General features: G+C 34.7%; 4 protein-coding genes across 5 annotated transcripts in view; 3 read left to right on the forward strand and 1 right to left on the reverse strand.

Moving 5' to 3' along the window:
* Positions 1 to 5,982, reverse strand: part of LOC134745351 (axotactin) — a 156,066-nt gene extending 150,084 nt beyond the window's left edge. Inside the window, exon 1 of the mRNA XM_063679375.1 lies at positions 5,970 to 5,982. The gene's annotated coding sequence lies outside the window, so the exon portion shown is untranslated. The remainder of the gene's footprint in view (positions 1 to 5,969) is intronic.
* LOC134745383 (adenosine 3'-phospho 5'-phosphosulfate transporter 2) overlaps positions 1 to 12,209 on the forward strand; it is a 423,869-nt gene that overhangs the window by 282,513 nt on the left and 129,147 nt on the right. The window lies entirely within an intron of this gene.
* LOC134745355 (tonsoku-like protein) overlaps positions 1 to 12,209 on the forward strand; it is a 431,809-nt gene that overhangs the window by 176,346 nt on the left and 243,254 nt on the right. The window lies entirely within an intron of this gene.
* LOC134745353 (uncharacterized) overlaps positions 1 to 12,209 on the forward strand; it is a 187,840-nt gene that overhangs the window by 103,204 nt on the left and 72,427 nt on the right. The window contains exon 3 of the mRNA XM_063679376.1: positions 6,053 to 6,153. Coding sequence (XP_063535446.1) covers positions 6,094 to 6,153 — 60 coding nt within the window. The 5' untranslated portion in view covers positions 6,053 to 6,093. The remainder of the gene's footprint in view (positions 1 to 6,052; positions 6,154 to 12,209) is intronic.

Raw genomic sequence — 12,209 nt, forward strand, 5'->3', positions numbered from 1 at the left:
GAAGAACCCCATACTGTAGCCAGTAGTAGTGTGTCTTTCTTACTAATGTGCCCTCGGAAAGTTTCCAAAATTGCGAAATTTTGACATGGAAAAGTTTCAGAGACTTCACATGTTTTTAAATTAGGTCAAAATTGTCCACTTCAAAAGTAAAAGTCTCCGGCCTTATTTCTTCTGAAAGATTACTGAAATTTCCGAAAACATTTCCAGCTCTTTAGAAACTTTCTGCAACTTGTAGCCTGTCTATATAGATCCATGTTCCATATTAGCGCTCATAGACGTTCATAGCATTTCATAGAGACGAAGGTCGCTTAAGCATTTTAAATGTCTAGTTCTCATGAAAACAAATGAACCATGACGGTCAGTTTCTAGTTCAGTAACTCCTAGTCTAACTAGAGAGCCTTGCACCTGCCAGGTACTAAGTAATTATGTTTTTATACCAATTAAATGCTTACCTCGCAGTTTCCTCATAATGCGGACTCCGACTGACCTTACAGAAGGTAACATTACTATAATAATGTGTTATTATAAAATAAGCAGCTTTTGTAGTGTTTATGTGAGAGATGAGAATGGTGTTATTTTTGCATCATGCAAAAAAACAGCTCATAAAAAAATAAGTCTATTTGTATACATTATAATCATCATCAGGTTAATTATAATCATCATCATATCATCAATATAGTATAACATTATGTAAAAATTTTGTTGATTATGTTGACATTTTCTGACGATGCGTTTTGAAATTGCATCGACTCAACTTGTGCGTTCAGAATTATATTCAACATCATTATAAAATAAAAAAACCGGCCAAGTGCGAGTCAAACTCGCGCACCGAGGGTTCCGTACTTTTTAGTATTTGTTGTTATAGCGGCAACAGAAATACATCATCTGTGAAAATTTCAGCTGTCTAGCTATCACGGATCATGAGATACAGCCTGGTGACAGACAGACGGACAGACGGACAGCGGAGTCTTAGTAATAGGGTCCCGTTTTTACCCTTTGGGTACGGAACCTTAAAAACAAATGTTTCTTATGGAATTTTAAAGTTTATGACTTAAATCATTAAACAAAGCTAAATTTGGTATTTTTTATTAAATTCTCAAATCATTTATTTAATGATAATTAAAACAGATCGAATCAATATTATTAGCGTTTTATGTTTTGCTATCTGTCAAAAGCTACTTAAACACGCTCCAAGGTCAAATTACTGTCCCCACTAGACTAGTCGATAAAATGCGTTTTTACCCGCTTGTTTTCAAGGATAAAAGACGGCTTTCCGAGCTAGATATCAAATTTGGTATATGGAGATAGTTTGAGGCTTTGATAGTTCGAGAAAGGACATAGGATAGTTTTTAACTTTATAGTCATCATCATCCCACGCAGTAGAAGTCGAGGGCAGAAGCTAGCTTAGCAATAATTATGCTAATAGCTCTAATAGGTACACATTCGTGGACGGATGCTTAAGTTTTATAGTACTGTTATTAGTTTTACAGCAAGTAGTGAGTTTTTAGTTGTAGGGAATCTCCGTAGGGGTTATTCCGCTCAGATCCAGTCATAAACTTATAATTATTTTATTCTAGTTGAAGCCAATTTCTAGTGAAATATCAAATCGAATAACCAATCAAATAGACTTATATTGACCGGGATATAAACCGATATAGACGGTCTATAAATAATAATAGACTTATATTGACCGGGATATAAGAAACTAACCGTGAATCATTCAAAACTCTAACCAATCAAATGTTTTAAATACATCAATATGTATAAGGAAACGCATAAAAAAACCGATCGATACGTAAAAAAATTAACTAAATGAAGGCAAAAGGCAGTGATTGAAAAAAAAAAAATGTAAAGCAATTGTGATATTTTCTATAAAAAGGGACCTTATTGTCGATGGCGCTTACGCCATTATAAACGATGCTCCGATATAAATACAATGCCGCGCGACGATGTGTGGCGTAAGCGCCATCGACAATAAGGTCCCTTTTCATAGAAAATGCCCCAATTAAGAATTTACGAATGATCTAAGAAGGGACGTGGGGTAAGTAAAAGTGGTAAAAACTAGACAAGTAAATCACTTTTATACGCTTTTTTAAACAAGTTTTGTTGCCTTCAATGTCTATTATGCCTAGGCCTTCAAGCACACACTTTTTCAATTACTGACTATCAAACATCAGGGTTCGGATCGGAATAACTCTATCGTAAAGAGAAATAACCTCTTCAAAGACTATACGCATGCTAATAAGCACATGGGTGCAGCAGGAGATTTAGCTAGCTACTTATTCTAACAAGATAAATGTTATAGTGTATATTAAGTAGATACCTACCTACAGATAAGAACGTAACACTAAATGCAGGTTGCTGGTGGTCATAAGCCTACTTTGTTTGAGTGGAAACTGTAACTTTTCTTTAGGATGACAGCAGCCGTTGCCATTTTTAGTTAAAACAGTCAAGGTATTAAATATCGACACGGACAAAATGTCAAAAATATGTATACACGTCTATATTGCCCACATAATTATTATGTACATATTTTTGGCAATCTATCCCTGTCGATTCTTAGTACACACCTTGACTCTCATAATTCTGTTTTTGTGAGCTCGTTCAGGATTGAATTTAACCTGTCTACGACATATTTACCTATATAGTAGCTAACATAAAGCACCCAAGAATTACTATCCGAAATATAGGTTTTTATGTATAATTTCAGTATAATTTCTTCAACAGTAAGTTTATCTATATGAATGTTTTGTGTTGTTTGATTATATTCGACTTTTCATATTTATTTATTTTTTCTTTGCGCCACCTACCGTATATATTCTAATTATATTGTCTCCTATAATCAAAGTTTGTCTGGAAGAAATCGCTCTTAAGCGATAAGACCGCCTGTTGTTACCTCTATCCAATTGTCTTTGTTTATTGTATCGTAGTCTTAGTTTAAATAAAGTCTAATACATTACATTATACTACGTATGGCCAAAGATAGATATAACTCCGTAATAGATGGAAACAGTCTAAGGAAAAAACGTGCCTCGAAAATTGCGAAAATTTGATTATCGATCAGATGTCGCTACTACCTTTGGCCTACTCTCGTATAGATAGCGTTGACGGTTTCGTTTGTTATTTAACAATTTTAACGCATATCATTGAAAGAACATGGGTCAAAATAATAAAAATGATTAATGCAAATAAAAAAAATCATTTATCCATATTTAAATACATTTTATCATATTTTTATAAATCTTTATTTTTAGTTTTAAAGTGTGTCGATAGATGGCAGTGAATTTACTGTGGTTACAAAATTTACTATAACAGTACCGCTCTATAATATTATATCCTCTTTGGTATGGCCTTAGACTTGCCTGCAGTTTGCAATAAACAAAATAATATCCAAACACCGTTCTAACCTTTCTTGGTACAGTTTCTTCGCGTGGGTTGAGAGGTCCAACGATACCACGCCCTACTTTGAATGTCATAATAAAGTTATCTATACAGTAGTATACCTACTTGCCTAGTCTACTTGCCGCGGAGCTTAGTTACTTATACTATAGATACACTCGTATCTTACCGTCGAAATGTATATGTGACTAATATAATGTAGATATATTGATGGAATATTCTTTATTGCACACCTCAATAAATGATAGTTTTAGAAAAAGGATAAGAGGGAAGTATATATGTGACGTTTTCAACCAAAAGGTACCACATTGTCGGTTGTCGGTAAGGTTGATTTCTAATTGAAGCTATATGGAAATAGCGCCTTACTGACAAGCGACAATAAGTACCATTTTGGTTGAAAATTGCACATATAATTATATATATACTACGTACTCGTCCATACAAAAAAAGAGTGTTTTTCCACTTCTAAATATTGTCCATTCTCCATGATTTTTAGTACGTTAAATATTGACACAGTAAAAATCTAGGTTTACCTATAGGTGTATTATGTACCTATTCCTTATTTTCAAAATTTGCTATGCAAAAAATAAGCGAAACCTATAAACCTAGAATATATTATGCGGAAGCGATCCACATCAAAATCAAAGTGATTTGTTTATATTTAGTTAGTGGATACCGTTTTCTCCTGAAATGGACATAGAAAAAGTACCGTTATTTATTTCGTTAGGATCGCAAAGCTATTTTTGGCGTGTGACTTTCAATCCGAATTACAGAATAGATCATAATAATTATATTGGTTACAGAATGTTCACCAAATCTGATGATTATATGAAGACATCTAAGAAATCGTATTATAAAGTTGTTTATTTTTGGCGGATCTGTACTTACTTGTAGATACCACGTTAGTCACCTCCCCACACTAACCTTTCCACCTGTTTTTGTCTCTTACCTAGCAACCGGAAGCCACACAATAAGATCAGACCCTAGCTCATGGGAACCCGGGGTCAATGACCCAGAGTGCATCGGCGTCTGCGCACGGCGCGGTAATAGTGCACCCTTAATTAAAACGACTTAACCGTAGTACAACTCTAAGGCGCTTGTGACCTTTTTACTTTAAAAGGTTACTAGTAATAGTACCACACTAGTTTAGAAAGACTTATGTGTGTGCAGTTCACTATTATTTATGATCTTTAGGAGTAGAGTAGTATGCCGTGATTCAGCGAGGCAGGATAGTACGTTTTAATTGCTGAGGAAGGAAGCTATTTACATATTTTAATAACAGTTCTGTCGCATCGTCGGTTAATTGAAAGGGTTTTAAATCGAGAGTAAATAGACATCTTTTAGGTAAGCATGTTCCATCCTAGACTACATCGTTACGTACCATCAGGTGAGATTGTGGTCAAATGCTTATAAGATTAAGCATTTGATCACAATCTTCTGTGATAAAAAAAAGACTTGACAGATGCCAACTTAAGTATTGATACTAAGCTAATAGACTCCTTATAAGCTAACTTTGCACTGACTTAAACAAAACAAAGTGAGGGAGTGTCATTACATACGTCGTATTTTCATAGAAATATGTTCATTAGTGATGACATAGCCACACTTTGTCATTGTAACTACTACCGGACTTCCAGTTCTTAAAAGTACCCTTATTACCTATTGCAAAGATCACTTTCCTCTGAATCACATGTTTATAGTTTCGGATATAAAACGCTAATATCCGAAACTAAAAAAACGCTTAACCGTGACGGGGTATTCGACTTACACTATCAAAACCGTATCTTTCCTAATATATGGTTGTAAAATTAACTTTACTCCTATCAAAATAAAGTTAAATTTCCAATGACATGAAAAAGAGCTAACATTATGCGTCGTATTGTGTGATTCATTTGATTTACGCGCGAACTAACGTGGAAATTATTAATAAGGAAATACTTACGGCGCTTCCTTTATAACTCGTTTGTTCTCGATTACGATAATAGTGAGGTGAGAGGAAGGGATGTTAATTACCAGTGAGGGTAATCTGGAAAAGTGTAGATATAGTAGCAGTAGCAAAGGCATTTAGTTCGTGCTAACTCTTAGCTGAATCATACTCTAAAAATTTTATCTGGCCAGCGGCCGTAGCACGGTGTCATTTTTATCACCAACCTGTCACTATGCCTGTCACGTTCTAACAAGTATGTAAGTGCGAAAGTGACTGGCATAGTGACAGGCGACAAAAATAGAACCATGCTGCCACCGCTGATTTCATTTGAACGCACGGAAAAGGTACTGTAACAGTTTTGGGTGCAAGTGTTTACCATTGTATAGAGATAATTCGCACTTTGTTTCGCAGCTTTTTCGGTAAAAAAAAATATCTGGTTAATTTTATTTTTTGTATTCTTTAAGTCATTAAATGTACATTTCTTTAGGTACCCAAGTAGCGGTTATCTTTAATGGTACATAACATAAACGAATAAGTTACAAAAGACGCTAGTAGCGTCTTCAAATTAAAGCATTTTTGACGTTTGGAAAATCTATTAAAATATTTATTGAAAATTTGCTAGTAGATAGTGTTTACTGGACACTAAAAATATATTTATTATTATTAATAACCGTCCAAACGTTAACCTCCTAGTGACCTCTCTTAACCCTTTTTCTTTTGTTCCAGAGCGATGTCTCGGTGGAAAGGCAAGCTGAGGTAGCCGGCAGATGGCAGCAGCGCCGGCGATGTTCCGGCCGGGGCCACTGGACCCCTGCTACGCTCAAAGGGTAAGTGGTTCGGCGGGAAGATGGTAGATGGCGTTGTTGTTAAAGTAGTTTAGAATTTTATTTTAGTTCAATAATGGAATAATAGGATTTCATCATCGTTGTTCCGAATTTTTGCCTTTGATACCCTAAGCAAGCTTTAGTTTCGCTTGGTAACCATGTACTCGTAGCACGCACTGCACGCTGCTCTATGCTGATTTTCAGTCACATTTTATAACTTTATGGACTAACTATAATCTTTAGACCATTGAAGTATATTAGACAGTATAATTAGTAATACAATAGGACTTGTTTAATTTTAACTACATTATTTATGTATTTAAAAAATGCAAGGCGATTTTCAAAAAGTTGTTATAGTTGGCTTAAATATAACTTGAAAACTATGAAAAAGAAAACGAGTGAAATGCGAATATGTGCCTTTTCATATGTCCGAAACAATGGGATCCAAATACTCAGCCTTAGACTTACAATATAGGGGGAAGTCCCTCAGTGGCGGACACCTGTCTTTTTGAAGAAAATAAAAATTATACCTTTATTTTATGATTTACTTTTGTCAACAAACTTTAGAATCAAATAAAATAACACAAATGCAACTTCTATATAAACTTATTCAAAAACGAAAAGTAAACTAGTGAAAAAAAAACTTCTTTGCAAGAGGCACCTAGTACTAGGTGCCTCTTGCAAAGAAGTTTTTATATAATCTAGATTATATTTATATAATCTTCTAAACATTCTAGAATGTCAAGTACAGGCTTCCTGCGCCCACCCATGGCAACTGGAGCACTGTATCCGATCTTCGTCATAGTCTAAACATACCACGGGCTGCTTCTGTTTTTTTTCTCCTTGTTTAACTTCGCTCTTCACTTGTTTATTTAGTTACCCCTTAGCTTCACCTTTTTCTTTTTTACTTTTTATATTGTTAGCTTTCTTTCCTTTATATACTTATCAAATTTTCACTTCTTTCACACCTTCGTTTCCGATAAAAAAATCTTCTCTTCCATTTTTCCTTGCCCGTTCTTCTATCTGAAACATCGTCGGTACAAAATACAACAAAAAAAATGTATTCACTGTCCACCGGTACAGGACTACTACCGTGTCCGGTACTGAGGGATAGAAAATCATTACAATTATTTATTGTGTACCTCAACTATGTCAATTAGGTAAAAAAACCTTTTATAGACTACGAAATTTTAGTGATTAGCGAGTTTATTAAAAATAAACACATCCAGCTGAATACAAAAAATAGGCCGATACACTTACACGAAACTTATGCGACGCAGCGCCTTCCCTTGTTTTTTTTTTGACGGAGTGGGAATACACTTACGCACGGTGTGTGGGACTCCCCTTCCCTGCAAAAACACTAGAAAACACTCTAACAGTCGCTGCGCGCGTCACAACCAATGCGCATCCCGTTTCTCGGCATTGGTACATTATTTATTGGTACGTCCCCCCGCAACACATTTACTTAGAAATGCTCGCGTTGTTAGTTGCCGAGATAGTACGTGTGTCCGGCACTATATGCCGTCCGTGGTTACGGGACTTCCCCCTACTCTTTTGTTTTAAACATTTTATTTCCGTACTCTCCAGTTTAGCGAATCTTAAAATCTTAGTCAACAGATTTTATATCAATTAAATTCCAGTACATATTAATTGTATAAAAAATCATAAATGTCTCAAATTAGGGTATCCATGAGTTCATGGAAAATTAGAACATCCTCGAGATAAAAAAGCGAAACACATCCTTTAATATTTTCACGCGGTACATGAGACGTGGAATACATGAATAGCAATTTCGGGGCCACTTAATTTTCCCTGTGGGAGTTACGGAGTAATGTGACCACACTGGGCGGGACAGTCCCGGTTCTACTAAAGGTTTTAGTTTCGCTTTATTGTTTTTGAAATCTCCTGACTTCGGGTTGCGTAAGCGAAAGGATAGGGTTGAGTGGCGTGTTTCGTATTTCGCTTATTTTAGCTAAGTAAGGTTGTTTTCTGAATTGGATATTAGGCCTTTGATTGCGCAATGTTTGTTAATGATCCTAAAAATATCAATTTCAAAGTTATAAACCGTACCGAAAAGTGAGATACTTATTTGAAATGTCTATGTTTCTATACGAGTGCTTACTATGAGTAAATAGGTGCTTAAATTACCGGTTCGCTTTTGTGATGTGAGATATTATAGAATCAATTTTGAAATGAAAATTAGGTACTATTTTGCCCGATAATAGTGTAATTCAGCTAATTTACTATGCATTCAATTTTGTCCTAAACCCGACACTTTCTAGATAAGTGTCCCATATTTACTACATTATGCTCAATAAACCTGTAAGTAAACATCCCTTGAGCAAATTATTTCATAAATCACGTCTCGTCGCGAAACATATTTACGCTAGGTAAACATGTAAGATTCGGTTTTATTAAGATTTTACTTAGCAATAGCAAAGATAGATATAACTCCGTAATAGATGGATACAGTCTAAGGAAAACGTGCCTCGAAAATCAAGAAAATTTGATTCTCGTTCAGAGGCGCTACTAGCTTTGGCCTACTGTCGTATAGATTGACGGTTTCGTTTGTTATTTAACAATTTTAACAGTGAAAGAACATGGGTCAAAATCATAAAAATAATTAATTCAAATAAAAAAAATCATTTATCCATATTTACAATACAATACATTTAATCGTATTTTTATAAATCTTCATTTTTAGTTTTAAAGTGTGTCGACAGATGGCAGTGAATTTACTGGGGTTACAAAATTTACTATGACAGTACCGCTCTAGTATAAGTTAATCTATGGCAATAGCAACCTAATGGACTCACGTTCGTTTAGGTTTATTGCATGTAGTTACCAAGTAATCTATAGATATATATTAATTGTTAGTTACTGGAAATACCCTGAATCTGATCAGAAGTACTATAAATAATAAAATAAAATTTGAATAGGCAAGACTTAATCTTTTCTTTGAAGTAAGTATAAAAAAGTATAAATTTTCTAGTACCAAAATAAGATCTTACAGTCTCAGGTTTCGAAAGGGTATTTTTTCAAAGGATTCGTGTTATTTTGTGTTTTTATTGCAAATACCTATGGATCAATGTTATCTGGATTAAATGATTTTATCCAGTTTTATTTTTTTTGATGATTAACGCCGTCCGTCCGCTTGGTAACTAACTGCCTGGTAACTATAACTACTATGGGACATAGGCAGGGGGGTGTCACTTCGCAGTTAGGTACATTTGGCCGGCGCGCCTCCCGGGCAGGCGTATGGCAGTGGGCTGGCGCTCGACTCGCGCAAAATTGAAAATACATAATGCCTTCGAAACCTAAATCTATAGATATTGTTCTGTTTACGGATGTCTGAATAAACGGAAGAACAAGGAAGCAGAAATATTTTTTTTTTAAATTCCGAACTATATTGACCGACATATTTTCAAAGGATTAAGTACTTCTGTGGCATACCTACTTCCGAGAGATTCAGGCATACTATCTCCGGATAAAAAAATATGTTTACAGAATCAACGTTTGTAATTCCTACATATTTACATTAAAAATAATAAATCAGTAGGTATAGGTACAAAAACTAGTCGCGTGACAACCCCGTGCCGACACTCACAGCTCGGTCATAAAACTGCGGCGCGCAAAGAAGATTCACGGTTCGTGCGCGGTTATAAGTTTCAATTTTGCTTACAGGCGGCGTGTATAGGTATAATTTTATACCTAAATCTGACGTTTGTGAAGGAGTGAATTTTCTGTACGGTAGTACTATTAGTTATTCTGTGACATAGGCCATATTTTGACTGTTCACGGATCTGATGTCAAATGTGCCACGTCAAACAAGTATGTGATACACGTTTCACACATAACCAATAGAGATAATGACCTAATACAAGACTACTTATACAAACATAATAACAAGTATACATATGAAATTGCTTGCTCTCAACTAGAATAGCTGGTAGTAAACCAGTATATGCCTGATATTATATACTCGTGACAAGATCTCACGTATATTGATCCTGTGACAATATTATGGTTTTAGGTCAAGTGTCTTGAACGGATCCAATATTGTAGGTAAATTGAAATTGCATTGTGGACGTGGTCTCCCGTGAGGCGGTATAAACGTAGCTCCTCCTGTGATGTATTACTGTATTACATGAAAAAGACAGTAATTCTTAGCGAAATTGCTAGAAGGTTTATCTCCTAATATTAGATACGTTCTACCTGTCGATTCCAGTCGTTTGGATATTTCATCCCTGCCAACAAACGCATTGTTAGATACTGACAGTGACACGCTATGCGAAACTACAATATAAATAATATAAACGTTTGCTATTTCTAATAGCTACGTTTTCGGGTAGAATCGGATGTAATCGTGTAATTTCTGTTGACAATGTATTTTTCATTTAGTTGGAGCCCAACACGCAAAGAGAGAAGTCGTCTTTTTGGCCTATAGAGCTGTTAATACCATCACCACATATTATGAACTTAATATTTTCGGCAATTGATTTTTATTGGCACGACGTTTGAAAAAAATGTTTTTTCTATAAATATTCAATCATGAGAAATTATCAGTGATTGGAATAGGCAGAGTATAAATACCTAAGCTTTGTAGAACAAAGGCATAAAGTGGAGACTGCCTTGCGATAATATTTTTTTCGGAGCTAAAGTCCCGGAAACGTACGAAGTAAATAATATTGTTATAAATACGGTAAAAAACAATGCATTCCTCGTTTTTGTCCAATACAATCAATAGGCGTAAAATAAAACAACAATTTTTTTACTAGTTATATATTTTTTAAATCTAAATACACGTAATCTCGCTATTTAATGTAAATGCAAAATTATTTAAATTATTAAGTGTCCTCAGAATCAGGACCATATTCACAACTAATATATAATTCACGATATATATAATTTAAATAATTCTGTATTTACATTGAGAAGCGAGATTATGTGTATTTAGATTTAAGAAATGTATATAGAAAGCTACGAAAATAATTGGTTGTTTTATTTTACGCCTATTGATTGTATTAGACAAAACCAAGGAATGCATTGTTTTTACCGTATTTATAAAAATATGATTTACTTAGTACGTTTCCGGGACTTTAGTCCCGGGAAACAATGTTATCGCAAGGTAGTCTCCAGATTTTGTTCTACCAAGTTTAGGTATTTATATTCTGCCTATTCCGATCACTGGAAATTATACATAATGCACAAATGACTGATGTTGAATAATGAATAGGCTCAAACTATATAGTATTAAGAATTAATTGTAATTACACTACACTATTAAGACAAGTTTCAACGAGACCATGTCCTTATCATTAGACAGAAATAATGGTTAACCTACTATTTAGTAATTATAGGAGCGTTTAATATTTGTAGGTATAATTAAAAGAAATTACGTACATTAAAATAATAAAGATGGTCAGTGACCTTATAAAAATAATTACAAAATTAACGTTGTAGTATCCAGCAACATTTTGTTGGCTTTTAAACTCCTATAACTGATGATTTCTTCTACGGTTAGCTCTTCTTTTCAAAAGTTTGCCGACGCCTTCCCAATGCAAGTTTGGGATACTTACAATCAATAATTTTTGAAGTAAAACTTCTTTAGGCGCGACTAGAGAGTAACTCAGATTTTTTTTCTGACGGAAGTAACGCTCAGTAGTGACATACGCACAATAGGACACACGTCAAAGTGCCAACATAGCGATAAACGTCATCGTCAAAGAAGTTTTACTTCAATCGCGCGTAAAGATTACACGCACACATTTTTTTTTTTTTTTTTTTATAAATGTAAAGTCGTCTGTCAGTTCTGTTTTAAAACGTAACCCAACTGGCCCCGTACCGCATCGGAATGAAAGGTCGCATTAGGCACAGAATACTGTTATATTACAAACGTGTTTCCTTTGCACATTTGACCAATAGTATAAGTAAGCAATAATTGTACTAGCCTGTATGTATAGTATATTAGGGTGGTCCTTATTTGTCATTATAAGGTGTGTTTTTCTACGGGGCACCCGCTTAATGTTAAATCTACCACTTAAAAACCAACGTCATTT

This window comes from Cydia strobilella, chromosome 11, assembly GCF_947568885.1.
Source record: "Cydia strobilella chromosome 11, ilCydStro3.1, whole genome shotgun sequence".
NCBI classification, from domain to species: domain Eukaryota; kingdom Metazoa; phylum Arthropoda; class Insecta; order Lepidoptera; family Tortricidae; genus Cydia; species Cydia strobilella.